The sequence below is a fragment of the Borostomias antarcticus genome (assembly GCF_949987555.1).
Source record: "Borostomias antarcticus genome assembly, chromosome: 4".
In the NCBI taxonomy this organism is placed as follows: Eukaryota; Metazoa; Chordata; class Actinopteri; order Stomiiformes; family Stomiidae; genus Borostomias; species Borostomias antarcticus.
The window spans coordinates 14,419,211-14,438,613 of record NC_140237.1 but is presented as its reverse complement, the minus strand read 5'-3'; the positions used below and the strand labels follow the sequence as shown (position 1 = coordinate 14,438,613).

Genomic DNA, 19,403 nt, shown 5'->3' with positions numbered 1-19,403 from the left:
TACAGTTCACTGCCACTTTTCATCATGATGGATTATTTCACATTCAGAGCTTGCTGTTGATAAATGTGTCTCTCTTTCTTGCATAACGGGCTGGCGTGTCTCCACCTGCCCTGTTTCACAATGAGGATATCACCCTGCCTTTCTCAACCCCGGAATTCCACTGATATACTGGAGATGACACTGTATCCCCAAAACCTGTCTCCCCCCCAAAACCTGCCCCCCTCCCCCAAAACCTGTCTCCCACCCCAAAACCTGTCTTCCCCCCCAGCCAGTAACATGTGTCTGTGATTTTGAGGAGCAAATGATTACATGGTTAATTGATTATTAAGGAAATTATTAGTATTTCCTTTTTGGATGTTGCAGTAATTGAAGGTTTGATCCTGTACCAGTTGCATAGAACTATTATGTTCTCTTCTCTGTCCAACAGCGACGAGGCTCAGATTCTAAAGGGGAGGATTTCAATGACAAACCTCGACGGAACGTCAGCTGGCAAGACAAAGGTAGAGCGTCACTATCATTCTGATATCCCTCCCTCTCCCCCAAAACCAGAATGAGCCTTCTGAGGGGAAATGATTCCGATGATTGTGTACTGGCGGGTCAGGGCTGGATGCCAGTGCTGCTGTAGTGCATTGTGGGTCCTTGGTTTGCCCTCAGACCCAGTGGTGGTGCCTTTGGACTCTGAGGAGGAGCATTCAGAACCAGAGAAGGAGGAGGACGAGGGGATCACCTTTGTGGCTCGCAAAGTTGCAGAGACACCCAGAGAATGGCCCAAATCAGGTAAGACAGAGTAAAGAAATGCCATGAAGAAAATGCCTGTTATAGAAATGGTGTGGACTGACATCCATACTTGGATTTAGAATAATACTGAATTTCAAGTCTGAATATATTTGAGTTTAATGAAAAGCGGTCTGGTAGTTTTTGCGTAATCCTAGTCCAAAAAATGAATGGAGGTGAATGGGCGTCCGGGCCGTGTTCGTGCGGGTCGTGGACCTGTCCTGTGATTCAGATCCACTCCAGAATTTAATGAGCTCTAAACTGGCCCATTCTACACCCCTCCACCGAGTTTCATGACAATCGGTCTGGTAGTTTATGCGTAATCCTGGTCCAAAAAATGAATGGAGCTGAATGGCCGGCCATGTTTGGCCGGCTCGTGGAACCGCCCCGTCATTTTGGATCTGTTCCGAAATTTAATGGGTTGTAAGGTGGCCCATGCTACACCCTTCCACCGAGTTTCATGAGGTTATAATTATAATAATAATAATAATAATAATAATAATAATAATAATAATAATAGTAATAGTAATAGTAATAATAATAATAATAATAAGAATAAGAATAAGAATAAGAATAAGAATAAGAATAAGAAAAGAATAATGATAATAATAATAATAATAATAATAATAATAATAATAATAATAATAGATATAATGCCAGTTCTCCTCTGTGTCCTGTGTCTCAGTCCTGGACTCTCAGGGGGTGTGCCAGAGTCCCTCGGTGGTCGCCCCCCCATCCCCTACCTGTGGAGAGAGGAACCTTCCCTGGAAGGGCGGCATCGGCACCCTGCCCGTCTGCGTCTCCATGGAGGCCACCAAGATCATCCCCATAGACCTGCAGCAGGCCTGGAACCAGAGCATCTCCTCGCTGGAGAGCCTGGCCTCCCCGCCAGCCCCCCCTGAGCCCGTCCACCCCCGCATCAGCGCCCTCTCAAGGCTGGGAGGCCCCCGGCCGGCCTCCTACACGGGGCCTGCTGGTGGGGGATCTGCTGGTGGGTCGGTCGGGGCCAACGTGGTCCAGGGCTCCGCTTGCTTCCAGTTCCCAGAGAAGGAGGAGGACCAGGACGCCCGCTCTGAGGAGCAGCAGGAGATGGAGCCCCTCATGTCGGCCACCCTGAGACCCCCTGGACCACCCGGGGTCCCTCCACCCCAGCCCCTACCAGACCAGGGGCCAGGGAAGAGGAGGAACCCCTGTGTCTACCTGAGGAGTCTGGTCACAGCGCCATCTCCTGGTAGCGAGCCGCGCAGCAGAGGGCCCACTCAGTTGTAATAATGGCCCCTGGTTACATTTCATAGGTGTCATAGGTGCCCATAAGGACAGATCTAGGTTCAGTTTAGTTATATCTGAATTTTAACCATAACTATTCGGGGACATAATGTCAAGTTGACCCTAGATCAGTTCCTTGGGGTAGATTTATTCCAGTAGGAATCTCCATGGCCCTATCACTGCCTCCCACATTCAATCCCCTAACACAACACACATTTAAACTCAAACATGCATGAATGCATAGTGCTCACGTGCACACACACACACACACACACACACACACACACACACACACACACACACACACACACACACACACACACACACACACAAACACACACACACAGCCATCCGGCTCGGGCCATCCACCCTCTACTCTGTTCCCCCTCACCCCAGATCAAGAGTGGCAACCCTCATCCGCTAGACTCATCCACTAGTCTCGCTCTGGTCCAGAGGAGGAAACCTAGCCGGTACGTACGCTCAGACACGCACTATAAATAAACACAGGATGTCGGACCTCTACAGTAACATGATGGAACGAAGAATGTTTTTTGTGGCGGCTGGTTCAGTCACAAACATGGCATATGAGTGGACAGAAGACGAGGGCCACCCATGCGGGAAAAAAATACCCCGTTTTCCCCCCATTTATACTTCCCCCACTGTCTCAAACACTCAGTCTGTTTTATACACTTGAATGTAAGTTAATGTCGAAGATCTAAGCCTATTGAAAATATATCTGTCTAGACCGCATTGCCCAGGCCTTATGGGGGGTGTCCGTCAAGCATCGTGGATTCCTTTCACTTTGAACACACAAACAGACGCACACACACACACACACACACACACACACTGCAGCCTCAAGAAAAGAAAAGGTGAAAAAAAAAACTGATCTTGGCAGGACTTCTGGCCAGTAAATGGCGATGCCTCGCAGCTTAACTTTATTCTTTGACATTGGCACGGCCCTCCAAAACAAAAGACCGTAGGTCCTCGGGGATTCAGGCGAGCCAAACCTCGCTGTGAAAATCCCCCAGGCTCCCAACGAAGAGAGGGCGGAAGCACAAGGCGATCTTCATACCCCATAGTGTGGCACTGAATCAGAACTACATGTGACAGGCATGAAAGTATCTCAAATTTCATAAACTGCTCCCAAATGCCAGCCAGGGTATCAGTTATTGATGACCTACTCTGTCCCCATCTGTAGTGATAAAGGTTTGAATCCCTGGAATCCTTAGGGAGTCACAGTATTGAATATGATGTATCACTAAATGTTGCATGATCTATTAAACACATGGGGGTATCATCTTGTACAGAACAGTACATAAACAGTCAGAGGAACCCATCTAATACTCCCCTTTAAAGTGAATTGAAAGTAGCACTTTCATCCTCCTCTGATTGTCCTTGAATGTCTGTGTGGAGTGGATGCAGCCATATGTACCTGGTAACACGTGTAATTTATTTTCTATTTATTCTGTCGGAGCTTCTCTTATAACTACAAATAAATTCATTGTTTTGTTCAATGACCAAAGTCTAAGGATGAGCAAAACTGAACATTTACATATGATGTGTGTATTCTGTCTTTCATTGCCTTATTCTGTCATATCTCTATCTGTGTATTAGTGAGTGATTGGTGGTGATAACGATTTAGGTCCAATTTGCTTTTGTACAGAGGATGGACAGTTGTCAAAGAGTGCCTAATCAGATATTATGAAACAAATCATGTTATACAGTTGTACTTGAGCTATTATGCTGGCTACTTGATATCTGTAGATAGACCTAGCCATCTCTGTTCTATCAAGATGCACACTAGAGGTGAAATAAACAAACTGTACTATGCTATATTCATGTAACTTATTTTAGGCATTATCTGATATACTTTATGCACTTTTTTGGCCAAAGAACAGAATGCTGTTATACGCCCCCGAATCCCTGTCGATTCCTCCAAAGCTTCTACCTTGTTCCTTTGTGGATATAAAGCAGTGCTATCATAAAGAAGTAGCCCGTTATAAAGTGTGCTCCATACCCAACCATGCTAGACAACCCCATCCTGGAGGTGCTCTGCTGTCCCATGTTCAATCCCGTCACGTGTAAATGCTGCAATGCCACAAGGCCTTCACTGTTTTAGAATACTGCATCAGACATCAAACATGGTGAAGCAAGCGCATTGGATTTGTAGTCCGCTAAATTACATCGAGCCTGTTAGTCTTATTGTGATAGTATTGTAACGATATAAAGCCACAAACCAATCCAATCAGCAAAGTTATTGTGACGTATTGAGCTATGGAGCGCTGTGTGTTGCACTGTAACGGTCAGGGGATGGATGGGCAGAGATGATGCCTTGATGTCTGTTCTGCCTGCTGCCAGCATTTAAACCCCTTCCATTTGGATGTATTCACTCACAGAAAGGATAAGTATGTAATGAAGTCCAGTATTTTTTATGACTCATGTTTTGAAAGGATTTATTTTATTTTTTTGCCATATTGGGGTTGTTGTACGGAAATTAAATGAAACATATCTGTGCCAAATGTTAACTTTGGCTTTTGCCCAGAAACAAAGTAAATAAATAAGAAGAGTGCTTTTATGAATTAATACCTTTTTGGTCTGTGCTTATTATGTAAATCACCCAGTGGATAGGGATATGGGTCCAATCAATAAACAAACATGATATTTAAGTGTCATAGTGATTTCTGTGAGTTCAACTTGCCCCTTCACCAGCTCAGTGTGTCAAGGCCCTGCATTTTGAAGCAGAGCATCTGGCACATCCGTGGACTTCAGAGGCACGGTGTGGAGGAGGCCAGTTAAAAGGGGGATGTATAAAGGAGTAGTATTCTCAAGCTCTTTCCAAATCCCCAAGGCCTAGAACTCCAAAAGCCTTGCCCTCAAAGGAAATCTCTGCATTTACTTTATGTGCAAATGTGACATTTTCTACAAGTGAGCAACTGGAGACAGTTGAAGTCATTAGCACAAAAGAAAGGTTATCCAATGGGCTAACATAATAACTTTTCAAGTAACATTAGCCTATGTTTTTTAATCACATTCATTAAAATGTACTTGGTTTGAGCAGTGCATGGTACCGTGTGACCTAAGAGCAAATACAATTCAAGATTTAAGATCAGTTTTATTGGCCATGTATATGTTAGCCTACACACATAGGCTATAGCAGGATTTTTTTCCAGGATAATGGCATAGTTGCAGACGACTCGCAAACGCAATACAAAAAACAGTGAATACGATACAGCCTAGGCCTACTGTTAAAAAGGGGGTAACAATGCATTTGACGTATCACTGGCCTACATAATGAAGTGCGGTGAGTGAGTGGAGTGTGTGTGAGTGTGTGTGAGTGTGTGTGCAGATTGTAGAGTGATGGATGAGCGATGTTTTATGTATACGAGTGTAAATAATGCGAACTGCGACCCAATCTCTTCCGGATCTGTCAGGCCACGCGTCCGGTCAGACATCAGGACAGTCATGATAGAGGTAAGTGTCGCAAGCTAACTTATTGTAAGTCGGTTTGGATAAAAACTCTGCGAAATTACTACAATGTATATTATGTAACTGTATGGTGGAATGGACTTTTTTTTCAAGCTGCAACATTCTTTGGACTTCGCTGCTTCGGCATTGTATGGCCGTTACTCAATGCTTGCTATGCTAGCACTAACGTTAGCTAGCTGTGTTCGCTAGTGCTAGCTGTCTAGCCTCCATTACTGTCCTACAGGGGGCGTCCTAGTTAGCCAGTTAACTACTAGCTAGCTAGTAACCTAGGCCTGGCTCATTTCCTTTCAACCACATGCCTGAGTTAGCATACCACACAGTATGCTCTAAACAGATTACAGAGCATAAACCAGATAGAATGCAAGCTAGTCTTGTCTAGCTAATAACTATTTTGAGCATGTGTAAATGATGCTGAAGCTGACCAGCACATTATTAGGCAACTTAACTAACATTAGCCAGACAATTGAATGTGGTTTTGCTAGGATGCTAGAAGTCACTGAATAGCTAAGTTTCGCTGGTCTTTTTCAGTCCCATGACATTTTAAAGATGTGACACTGACAGTCCTGACAGCTGATACCAACAGTTATTTCACTTAATGGTAGGCATACATGACCCTGAGAAAATGGACGGTGAAGACACTATTTGAGACTTGTTTGGACATCCTGTCAGGATGCGCAAGGCTTCGTTGATAGGCGGGCGTCACCACATCTTCAATGGTGATGGCCAGGTCCCGGTGCGGGCAGCCCTTCTCCGGGAGGAACAGCAGCTCAGTCTTGCAATGATAGGAGAAGCCATGCGTGCGAATGACAGAGATGCCCAGAGATGTAGTGTAGAGGGTAAAAAGGAGAGGACCCCAAGACAGACCCTTGTGGAACCCCCGTAGTCAGACTGGTTCCGACATTGACCCTCTCCATGACAGCAAAGGGTTGGAAATATATCGATTTAGGCTACTAAATCTAGGCTAAGTAAAATATGAAATATATTGTTAAATGTGTAAAGTTTAATTCAAATCAAGGCAAACATTCAACAATGTGTGGTATTCAAATATCCGTTGAGTGTGAAATTACTGTTGAATTCCATTGAGTGAATGACAGATGGTAAGATATAACATAAATGCTCTCCGGGGGCGGTTCTGTGGGAATTGTCTGATTTTGTTAACGCCATTCCAAGATATCCCCTGCAGCTACAGATGTTGTGTAACTCCACTTTCAGCTCTGTGACAACATGCCCGTTTGGATACAGGTGGGGTTATTTGTACAACCTGGGGAAGAAAAATCAGGAAAACATGTAGCCTAGATCTAGACCACTTCAATGTAAGCCTAAAGGCAGGTAGGCCTAAGTTGTACATTTTTAGGCGTGTAATATCTGTCAAAGTTTTATTAAAGTTTTATCCAAGTTGAAAACATGTTTGATCCTCCAGAACTGGATCAGTTGAGTGTACAGTAGCTAGCTACTGTTACTTATGTAGAATCATCAATGCTACACTCTCAAATCTCAACCCTTAGATGGGACACCAGCAATAACCAAACGAGTGTGTTTCAGGTGGTAGAGAGAGTCCAACAAAAATGTAAACATTTCAAACATCTGTTAATAGCAACTGTTCCTCTGATCTAGTGCAGCTGACCCTGCACTTTAATCCCCCAGCTGTTGAGTTTACTCAGTCTGTTCGCTGGACCGTCCCTTCTCCCTCAAAGGTCTCTCTACCACTCGGGTCAATTAACCCTTATTCTCCAATGGAAACAAATGGCAAAGCGCAACCAGACCTCACATGGCAGCAATCTGGTCTGTGTCAGCCCGGCCTGAGGTAGGCCGGTGCTTGGTGTTAGATTGCCTTCATGTTGTATCTGGCATTGAGCTCCTGTGAGGCAAAGGGGTCTCAAAACTCTACCTCCACCCAACCTGGCTTAAGTTGAGAGCCTTTTTTCACCATTCAAAAGTGCTTGGTCTGCATCCCAGAGGTGTATTTGGGGGAGGGATACGTTTCGGCTGTGTGCACCAGGCATGGTGTGGTGGTGGTTAGCATTCCCCAGGAAAAGGGCTTACGGGTTGCAGAGCAGACTGAAGTAGACACACAGGGGAATCACTGTGTATTGAAGGTGTAACAGGAGCAGTGTGGAGAGAGAGAGGGAGGGAGGGAGGGAGGGCTACTGAATGGCTGTATGTCTAGATGGATGCATATTGAGTCGTGCTGACAACTGTCACAATAGTAAATTGAGATAAGAGATACAGGCTTGGATGTTTTCCATGCTTGTGTGTGCTCTGACTTGTTATGCTTTAGACATCAGTGTGTGTGTGTGTATTCTCTCTCAAATAATTTCCTACCTATTAATCTTAGAACCATCATTAAACAAAATACTATTTTCAACATCCCTCCCTAAAGGTAGAAAACTGTTTAAATCTATATTGTCATAATGGTCTTTTTAGAGACACCATTTTTATCTGCAAATAATAACGTACAGTCCTGTACTTTTGTTCTATGTACATTGTACAGACAGTGAAGACTAGGCTAATATACAGTACCCTTACCGTAACGTAAAAATAACATAACATAACTTAAAAAGAATGATCAGTTAATGAATAGAGGTCAGTTGAGATGGCTTCATCCTATCTCCGACCTGCTAAATGGATGTAATTGATGTCATTGTTTGCATAGGTAGAAACCTCACCTGGACCTGCACTATAAATCGCTGGCTAATTGTAAGCTGCGTGACAAGGCCTCAGACGGCAGGCCCTGAAGGGGTGTGGGCGACCCAGCCGTAAACACACTCCGACGGCGGAAACCGCGGCCTGGGCCTGGAATGAGCCGGACACACCCTCGGGCGCTTTTCTTTTTCACAGACACACTTATTCATTTGTGTCCGTCTGTCATGATGTTTGACCCAGTCGCTACTCCGTTGTGGTTGAGCTCCCACGCTCTACCAGCATCCCACTCTCATAGTTTTCCCACTCTCAAAGCACGCTAGATGAGCTTCAGCCTGCTCGCAGACTGCAGCTGTAATCACGGAGGCTGATGTAATCACCATGCAACATCAATCAATTACATTCATCTGTGTGTGTGGGGCGACTCTTAACACAGCAATGGTACAGCAATGCTTTATAATGGTCTCTAAAGCACAAGACAAGTGGTCAATAGGCTGCTTCACAAGTCAGGTGCCTATTGTGGGGAGTTTCTTACACTCTCAGTAGATCAGCACCAGAGGCTGTAGGCTTCGGACCCGCCCGGTGCTGCTGGTGTTGCACACAAACCCTCCAGAATGAGCCCATTCTTTAGGGGCTTAATTGTGGGCCGGCTCTGTGTGGATTAGAGGGTGGCGCTCACCCATGCGCGCTGTTCTCCCCATTGACTCCCTTGCAAATTGTTCCCCAGCGTGGAAAACCTCACATTCTTAGCCTGTGATTTGTATTGTCACCCAGTGCGAGCACCTCAGAGCCGTTATCTGAGTGCCAGTCGCCGCTCAAACTTGCGGACGGTAATTTTCCATTGGGTGACTTGGGGCAGGGTTCCACACAGCCACTCTTGTTGAGTGAAAGCATCTTGTAAATGCCTGAGAAAGACTTTGATATATAGGCTAGCATAACTGTGGGTGGATTGCGTGCAGAAGCAGATAGTGTTATGTCATGCAACCAGCGTCTTATAAATCTGTTGTTGTCATGTGGTGTGGAAAACAAAAACATAGAACAAGTTGTCTCCCTCTTTAATCAGAGCCCTGGGCCATGGTGGGGCCAGCCATGCTGTACACTTGTTGGATAATTACCACCTTTTAAAATGAGTTGTGTATGTTCTGTGTGTAAATACTGCGCTGGAAAAATGCATCGCACAACAGTCTGTCCCCCCCCCCTCAGAAGCAGGACAGGGAAGAGATCATTAAAGAGTCAGCTGTCCCAGCCTAGCGCACTGCCCTCTTAACACCAATGCATATTCATCACTCCTATTAGGGCTGTGGTCGAGAAGCCAGCCTGCTGCTCCAACCACTGAAGCTGGTTTAAGGCTGTTTGTGTTTCTGGGACGGTGTCAGTGGGGTTAAGTTAGGGATCACCCTAGGGATGCTCATGTGACAGCTCAAAGGCCAGCCGGGTGCCTTTGGTTACCAGGCTGCTTTCAACCCCAAACCCCCCCATGACCAGCGTTTGGAAGTATAATGGACCCAACTACGCTAGTGTTTTAAACGTCCAGGAAGTCTAGAAATGAGAGCTCTAGACTGACTAGCCCTTCTACCCCATCAATTACCGCCTTTCCACCCCTGGAAAGTAGACTTTGTTCCACGGTTGGCTGGTTTTCCTCTGCCGGAGTGGATAAAGTATTAGAAATATGCAATTGCCGAAGTAAACCTGGACAGTTTCATTGGCTTAAGTGCCTCAGCACATAAATTACGCAAATATTTGATTGTTTGGAAGACTTTAACTGGCTTGTTAACTGCATATCGTTTAACAGATTAACAGTAGCAATGTATGTACTGTACAGTATACATAAAAAAAGCAATTTGGTGTTAGAGCCAAAACTCATTAATCATTTTGACCAACCTTGGCCTGATCCCAGAGAATAAAATGAATGTTGGTGTAACTGTGTGGTGCCGTTGTTTCATAGCGAGTCTAGTTTCATCTTGTTCCACTTCATTCTTTATTACATTATTACTTTATTCTCTTGGGAAGGAGAGGGAACATGCACCCTTGTTTGCCGCATCCATCCTACATTTGGCTTAAGTTTAGCATTCTTCCGACAATAGAGAAAAAAAGGCACATGTTTGAAATTAAGCGAGGGATACATGACAAGCATTCAGATTTTCCTGGCAACTTGGTTGCCCTCTTTTTGTATTGCCTAGAGTGAAACACAACAATGCTGATTTCCTGGAGGAACCATTAAGGAAAAGTGCAGCTGCTTACAAGCCAAGGTGTAGCCTCAATAGCTTGGGATTGGTATAGTATTAGGAGCAAGACAGTTGACTCTGCACAAGACTGAATAGAAGCTGTGTTTGTTTTTCCATCTCAGGCTGGATGTGTCATCAGTCCAAGAAGGCCCATGAGAACCTGACTGCAAGCACCATTCTACCGACAACGACAGGTCCACCAGCCCAGAGAGCCGCAGACTGAATGGCTGTAAATGAAGCATCAGAGGTAGGCCTATTAGACGGCTTCTTAAGCACTTTTCGCTGCTTAGGGAGCAGACACGTCTGGTTTCCAGTCAAGATGCCTCTATCGTACTTCCCTTGTTCACTATTTCGCTCTCCCCTGTACTGTGAGTCTTTAGACTGGGTTGAAGCCCTCTATTTTAGTGCAACAGATTCATTCATTATTCAATTCCACATGGCTGTTAATATGAATGCATTGTGATGATGCCTAGTTCGTTTTCTCTGAGGGGTGTTCCCCAGTCCCCAAAGACACACCCATGTCCTCTGTGCTGTCACTACTGATTCTCGCAGGGCTAAAGGGCTAATTAGCCTAGCCCAAGCTTTGTACATTTGCAGAAAATAATTGACATTATATTTTTGTGCCGCTAAAGTTTGATTGATGTCTTCTGGTTGGGAATCCACAGTAATGGGGAGTAGTCAGTTGGGACCTGCAGGTTGGATTGATGTTTTAGGCTCTCGGTAATCGAGTAAGCACATCTCCTGAAACTGCTGATCATCTCAGCAGCTGCATTTAAAGACATAATTGTGAGCGCAGCGGCGTACTGTAAACAAACATTATGACAGGTCCATAAAGCACTGCCTGATCCTGGTCCACACCCAAGCAGGCTGGGTCGGCAAACACACAAAGCCTACTTCTCTCCACTCATCACCACATTATATCATACACTGCATCCGGAAAGTGCTCACACCCCTTTGCTTTTTCCACATGTTGTTATGTTACATCCTTATTCCAAAATTGCTTAAATTCATTTTTATCTTCATCAAGCTACACCATAATGACAAAGTGAAAAAGGTTTTTGGGGAAATGTTTGCAAATGTATTAAAAATAAAAAACTGAAATATCACATTGACCTACTGTAGCTATTCACACCCTTTACTCAGTACTTTGTTGAGGCAACTTTGGCAGTGATTACAGCCTCAAGTCTTCTTGGGAATGACAAAGTTTGGCACACCTGTATTTGGGGTATTTCTCCCATTCTTCTCACCAGATCCTCTCAACCTTTGTCAGGTTAGATGGGGAGCTTCGCTGCACAGCTATTTTCAGGTCTTTCCAGAGATGTTCAGTTGGGTTCAAGTCTGGGCTCCAGCTGGGACACTCAAGGACATTCACAGACTCGTCCAGAAGCCACTCTTTCATTGTCTTGGCTGTGCTTAGGGTTGTTGTCCTGTTGGGATGTGAACCTTTGCCCCAATCTGAGGTCCAGAGCGCTCTGGAGCCGGTTTTCATCAAGGATCTCTCTGTACATTGCTGCATTCATCTTTTCCTCAATCCTGACTAGTCTCCCAGTTCTTGCCGCTGAAAAACATCCCCACATCATGATGCTTCCACCACCATGCTTCACTGTAGGGATGGTGTTGGAGGTGATGAGCCATGCCTGGTTTCCTCCCGACATGACACTAGGCATTCAGGTCGAAGAGTTCAATCTTGGTTTCATCAGATCAGAGAATTTTGTTTCTCATGGTCTGAGAGTCCTTTAGATGGCTTCTGGCAAACTCCAAGCAGGCTGTCATGTGCCTTTTACTGAGGAGAGGCTTCCGTCTGGCCACTCTACCATAAAGACCTGATTGGTGGAGTGCTGCAGAAATGGTTGTGCTTCTGGAAGGTTCTCCCATCTTCACAAAGCTCTGTCAGAGTGACCATCAGGGAGTGACCACCTCCCTGACCAAGGCCCTTCTTCCCTGATTATTCAGTTTGGCCGGGCAGCCAGGTCTAGGAAGGGTCCTGGTGGTTCCAAACTTCTTCTATTTAAGAATGATGGAGGCCACTGTGTTCTTTGGGACCATACATTTTTTGTACCCTTTCCAAGATGTCTTGAAGGTCTACTGACAATTTCCTAAACTTCATGGCTTGGTTTTGGCTTTCACGTGCCCTGTCAACTGTGGGTTATTACTACTTTACATACAGTACAGTAGACAGGTGTGTGCCTTTCTAAATCATGTCCAATCAATAGCATTTATCACAGGTGGACTCCAATCAACTAATCACTGATCTAATCACTGCCTCAACAGAGTGCTGAGAAAAAGGTCTGAATACTTATGTACATCATGTGATATTTCAGTTTTTTATTTTTAATACATTTGCAAAAAAATCTTAATAAACTTGGTTCACTTTGTTATTATGAGGTGTTGTTTGTAGTTTGATGAGGAAAAAATGACCCATTTTGGAATAACATAACAAAATATGGACAAAATGAAGGGTTGTGTGTACTTTCCAGATGCACTGTACAGTCCCAGCCACATCTGTTGCGTAGGCTGTAAACTGGAGAGACACACAACTATCACAGCTATGTGAAGAATGGTGACCTTTCTCCTAAAGTTTCTACCCAACTTTGGAACGCGGTATTCAAGGCGGTGTGTCAAATCTTATATGAATCTTATAGCGCTACAAGTGAGTTGGAAAGGCATAATTTGTAGCCGAGTCAGCCGACATACTTGACCTGTTCTTCAGACCCACGCCTACACACACAGAGTCTGATGAACTAAGACGTAAATCACATTTTCCACTTAGCTGAGCGTTTATGCTGGAGCCTACGTGAAGTGCCTCATCGACTGTGCGGCCACTGTTATTAGGCCGGCCCACGGCTGTCAGCTTTCTCAGGGCGTCAGGGCGTTGTGTTTCCTCTCCCAAAACTCTCCCCACTCATGCAGAGATTTAATAGCCGTTTCAGGCCGGACGTAACTAGACACTCTGCGCTGGAAAGGAAACGTAATCAAGGCCCCTGTGTCCTGCCTTGTCCTGTCCCCTGTGTCCTGCCTTGTCCTGTCCCCTCTGTCCGTGTCCGTCTGTGGGAACGTGCCATGGAGACAGAGGGAGTGTGAGTGAGGCTAGGCAGGCGGCGAGGCAGACATTACCGTACCCCCATCTCAGCGGGACACATCCTAAACACCGTCTACAGGGCCTGATAAAAGCTGGAACACTACTAAGCTAGCCAAAACATGTCCACACACTGCTAATAGATGTGGTGAAAATGAGGTGATAACCTTAAATAGCAATAAGGCTTTTTTCCACAGGCTGTTAACAGATATGGTGAGAATGAGGTGATATATAGATGTAGAGGAGATATAACAGTAATGGCTTTTCCCACCTTGGGGGACACATGACAGGGCTTGACATACAGTTGAAGATTTTCACAGTTACTGGCCCCAATGTTGTATCACTAGCCTGGAAGATATATTTGATATATTGATATATATTTGCTAACGTTTAAACAGGACATGGCAAGCATTTTATAGAATCAGATATCAGTGGTTTGTCTCAGAGTGAAGAGTGCTTCTACAAGTGGTTGATCATCATCATGCCTTAGAGCAGGGGTCTCAAACTCGCGGCCCGCGGGCCATTTGCGGCCCGCCACAACACTCCAACCGGCCCGCGACATGATGTCAGAAATATAATATAATCTGGCCCGCAAAATAATTTATTGTAAACGGCGCCAGTAGGCAGGCCTACAATGTAAATTCAAGTCGCTCAAACGTGAGGCGGAATGCTGTTATTGTGCGCAGCGCGTGAGGTGAACGCTGCATACAGTCACAGGTGCAATCAATCCACACACCACTATGAACTATGAACTATAACGGAATGCAGCTCGCCACCGAGAGGCTGTTTTCATGGTTAACTAACGTTAAGAACACAGACAGTTTCAAGAAATATGGACATTGCAGTATTTTTTGTGGTGTCCAATGGAAATGCTACCTGCTTGATATGCAAGAACAAAGTCGCCGTTCTAAAGGAATATAATGTCAAGAGCTATCCATTACTAAACATGGAGTGTCATAAGGAGACCAGAGGAAAAAACGAGCCACACAGCTGAGAGGGCTAATGTCTCAGCAGTCTTTCAAGATAAGTGTCTGGCAAGAAATAGAGCAGTAGCCTACAAATGTATTCAAGTGTCTGGTAAGAAATGGAAATAAACTTGAACTTTAATAAATGCAAGTACAGGTCCAGGGCAGGCTTACAGTAGTGATGCATCTTGCAGCTAAAACAGAATAAAGTACAAATGTAGGCTATTCAAGATAAAATAAAAGTAAGGAAAAATGATTTGCAGCACTAACTTATATGTTAAAATATATTAAAATGAATGGAAATCGGTTTGAATTTGTATGATGAAAATGTTAGTTATGGAATAGTCTTGCAACATTTAGAGACTGAGTTGTGAGTCTAGTTATGGAAATGAAAAATGACATTTTCAGAAATATTGCACTTTCTTATAGTTAGTAGTAGTTGAAGTTGACATTGAAGTGGCCCTCCTATGAGTTGACGATACCAGCAGTGGCCCCAAGCCAATTTGAGTTTGAGACCCCTGCCTTAGAGGAATGACGTGATACAAGTACATGTAAAGTCAATGTTTATTATGGTGCATTTTAGTATGTTAAAAAACAAAGACGGGTCGTTGTTCAATTTCCATGAGCTCTCTCTCCGGATTCTCTTCAGATGGCTGGTTCTGCCTGCCTTTTAATGGGATGAAACCTGTCCGTCTCTCTGTAGACCCCCTCCACCTCTGCACTGCTCTCTCAAGGGTCAAAAACAGGGGTCCGGTGAGCTGGCCCGCTGCCAGGGAGGACCTCCAGTCGGGGAAGTTCTCGCGCTGGCGCGTTACCACGGCCAATCAGAGTAAAGGCTCGGAGGTTTCTTTTTTTTGTCAGGCGAAGCTTACAGCTGGGGCGAGTTGAACTTCAGCCCCGACAAAATGTAGCAAACGTTAAACGGTGGTGTGTTGGAACACTCTGCTGATTGGGTAACACAGAGAATCTCTCAAAAATGTCAAAAATGTTTTATTATGGGAAGACAATTGTAAACTTGTATATCTATATATCTATATATATATGATCTAGGGATGCACCGATGCATCGGCCGAACATCGGTATCGGCCGATGTTGGCCTTGTTGACTGCCATCGGCCCATCGGCAAATAAAATAACATTCACCGATGGTAGTGGCCGATGTTATGTCGCAACAATTACAGCTTTTTTTGTTGCAAAACGTAGCCTACCAATCTGCAGATTCAGAGGAGATCCGTGACATAACGCCGCAAACGCACGTGTAGTTTGCTTTCAAATTAAAGTGAAATCAAAATCGGCGTTTTGGAACCAAAAGCTTCATTTCTTTGTTTCCCTGGCACAATTAAAATGGGAATTAAAATAAACATCGGCCATCGGCCGGATTGTTATTTTAAACATCGGCATTGGCCCAGAATTTTGCAATCGGTGCATCCCTAATATGATCTCAAAGTTATATTTGCACTGGCCCGAGCGGGCCATTGAAATGCGTTATTTACTGGCCTGGAGGTGTTCAAGACAGCACTGGGCCAGCCTGCTTATGTCAAGCCCTGCATGAAAAGTGAGAAGTGCTGTTTTGTGTCCTTGGCAGATCATTGTATCCAGGCTGCACCGTGGACTTAATCAGGCCTTCTATACACTCATACGGTTGGTCCCCTGAGGTCTTCATCAGTGCAGTGGGAGCTGTAATTTAATGATAACGCCGAGCCACACAATAGTCTGGCTGCGCTAAGTTAACTTTCCAGACATCACTGGAAACACTGCGCTTTCGCCTTCGTGACTTAGAGCCGTCTCAGGGGGGGGAGAGAGAGAGACGTCTCGGAGGCGGGGGGGAGAGACCTCTTGGAAAAAAAGATGTGCATGCATAGTGCATGAAGGCCTTGCAATGCCTATTTCGCACAGGGCCTCGCATATCGCCCAGACAGGCCTGGCTGCTCTTTGTGATATTATCACAGAACACAGTCATCTGACATGTGAGCTATCAGGGAGGCGGCTATTTGGGAAGCGTTTGATTTGGTTCTTCGTGTTGAGATGCTCCAGACGTGTCTAGAGGAGTTCATTCATACGATCAACCACAAACAGTTATTGACATCATGACATTTTGGGACAATTTCCATTTTTTAAACAAACAGGTGTGTAGCCCTGTGTGTAGCTCTATGTTGCCATTAGAAACCACTGCCCGTGCCTTTATCTTGCCATTCAACTTATGTTGCGTGGTGGTTTACTTACTATAAAACAATTACAGCTTATCTGTACTTTACTGGCTGTGTTTTTCCTCTGATTGTAGTACTGTGTCACTGTTCTTCTCACCATTGATAGTGATTGTGGTAAGAACAACTTTTCTGCACTAGCTTGTCCTTAACCATACAGTACAATCAGCCCAGATGAATACAGATGACAACATGGAGACTGTTCCTGGTTGATGGCTGGCTCTGGGCTGAGCTCGATGTGCCGGAACAGATCGTTCAATACTGGGAACAGACTCGTTCAATACTGGGAACAGACTCGTTCAATACTGGGAACAGAGACTCGTTCATTCATCTTATTCCCATGATTCATCACAGAACGTGTCACATCCATAGAAGCTTTTCCTTCATGGACTTTGGAAAACACTTGATGCCTCTTCTCGTTCCCATGCACTCTCTGGCTCCGCTCTGAGTCCAGCCCGTCGGCTCTCTTGACTGCGTTATGTCAAAGGCATTATTATATTAAAGGATTGGATATCACCGAGCTTTTCAGTTCAGCTGTCTCGGCTCGCTCTCCCAAAGTCTGCAGACAGTCTGTTCTCCTCTCGACTGCTTCCAAAGACCTCTAACCATTCCAGACCATAATAAGAGCGTCAAATGTTCCCTTGGCTGCAATGCTGCTCTCCCTGTGTTTTTCCCTCCTCCGTGCTGTGTAGTTTGTGCGTGTGTGTGTGTGCGTGTGTGTGTGTGCGTGTGTGCGTGTGTGTGTGCGTGCGTGTGTGTGTGTGGCGTTTGGCTTCTCTCTCCAGCTGTCTGCTGCACTCACACAGGATCAGATAGAAGGGCTCACGTGCTAGAACAGGCAAGAGAAGGGCTTGGGGGGATGGAGGGAGGGAGGGATGGAGGGAGGGAGGGAGGGGTAGACAGAGGGAGGGAGGGTTAGAGGGGAGATGGGGTGGAGCACGTTTCGGATGAGCCGCTAGGCTGACATTCTGGAGAGAGGAGCTGGTGTGCGAGCACATGCGAGTGTGTTTGTGTGTGTGCAGCCTGTTTTTTTTCTCTACCCCACACACACACACACACATACGCACACGTTGTCTATCTCTATCCGCCTCATCTCATCCTCCCTCTCCACCTGAACCGAGAGTCGGGAGTATTTCAGTCTCAGAGGTCCAGACCGTAGAGTTTGGACTCGGCTTGCGGTGGCTGCAGCTGAAGAGTGGACTAGTCCCGGGGGGGGCAGTGTCCAGCCCCGGCTTCGGGCAGCCGCAGTGGGACCCTGAAGCTCCAGCGTGGGGGTGGTGGTGGTGAGTAACTGGCTCTCCTCACCTGTCTCTGGAATGCAGCCTATGGACTTGCCTGACAGACCCCCCTCCTCCCCCCTCAACAGCGCTCAGATCACACACCATGGCTTAATTTCAGGGATGGGCAGTTTCTGCTGTTTGGGGTAACAGATTTTGGCAATGTGATGACGTGATAAAGAGAGCATGTGCATTGTTTTAGTAGTTTGATTTGAACTATAGACTAGCTTCTGAGTCTGTCTGCTCTCAGACATTTACATGACCAATGTTGACTTTAACAACAGAGAGTGCTCCACAATCAGAGGAATGTTATTGTTGTTTTAGATCTCAGCGTGCGTTAGGCCTAGTTCTTAATGGTGTGAACGAAGAGAAGATCGCTAGATTTTCAATGATTTTCAATGAATACTAAGAGGGTTGCTGGCGATGTTAAAGATAGAAGTGTTGAGGGTTTTGTGTGTCGTGACCGTGTTGAAGTTCACACGCCGTTAAACCCCCCCACATGCCTGGAGCGAGCGTTCGCGTCGGTGGAGAGCCATAAGTCACCCCTAGAGAGAGAGGGGCCCGGTCGATGAGATATCCAAGCCACCAGGGCTGATGGGCTGTAAATGGCTGATGAAACCAAGCAGGGCTAAGATGGATGGTGCAGCCGTGGTCTCTGGCTCAGCGACCTGCACTGGCCCCCCCAGTTAACACCAGCCCCCCCCACCCGGCCCTCTGTAGTAACTTCTGCTGGATCGGGATTGTGTACGACCGTGGAGCCTAAATGGAATCCACAGGACCCCCCTAAAAGCCCTCCTTCCCCCATCTCCCCTTCACACGCCAAATCCCCCAATCTGGCTCTAGTATCGCCGGCTGCTCCCCACCCCCCCAGCAAATAGGGACCTAGTGGGACTTCTAGACACACACTTTTGGAAATACACACACACACACACACACACACACACACACACACACACACACACACACACTTTTCAGTCTTTGCTGGGCCCTTTCAAAGACATGTCAGCGGAGGTGATTAGGAGCTGCATAGCTGGTCCAGGTGTGTGCCTGCCCGGGGTTTGCGTCCGGCGCAGCCTAGCTGTGCATGAAAGGGTTCCTCAGGATCTCTCCCTGGAACACAGAGCCCAGGAGAGGGGGTTAGAGGTGGGGCCGGTCGGATCACTGATTAAGGGCTGTGGAGGCGGTGGATTGGGGAGAGACTGACTCACCCCGGGCCCAGAGTGTGTGCAGTGGACTGGGTAATGAGGAGGAACTCGGGGAGACTCACACAGGCCACCTGCCATTAACTTCTTCAGCCAGTGGGAAACACAGGCCCGGCCTCGTTAAGGCTTACAGACAAAGACACGTGTCTTTTTTATTGAAATGTCAAAAGTGCTTCGTCACAATATGGCTGCATGTTTTAAGGTCGGAGCGCAGAGGCGTATTAACAACAGGAAGTACATCCACAGTGTGAACCTTGGAAGACCCTGCAGTTAAGACAAAATTGCT

The 19,403-nt window shown here is 45.9% G+C and overlaps 1 protein-coding gene across 1 annotated transcript in view; it reads left to right on the top strand.

The window, feature by feature from the left end:
* The window catches only part of slc9a5 (solute carrier family 9 member A5), a gene marked incomplete at both ends in the record, with an annotated part of 38,085 nt that extends 36,042 nt beyond the window's left edge, over nucleotides 1–2,043 (top strand). The window contains 3 exon segments of the mRNA XM_084437528.1: nucleotides 428–500; nucleotides 655–777; nucleotides 1,460–2,043. Of these exon segments, the coding sequence (XP_084293654.1) occupies nucleotides 428–500; nucleotides 655–777; nucleotides 1,460–2,043 (780 nt within the window).
* Between the last annotated feature and the right edge of the window lie 17,360 nt (nucleotides 2,044–19,403).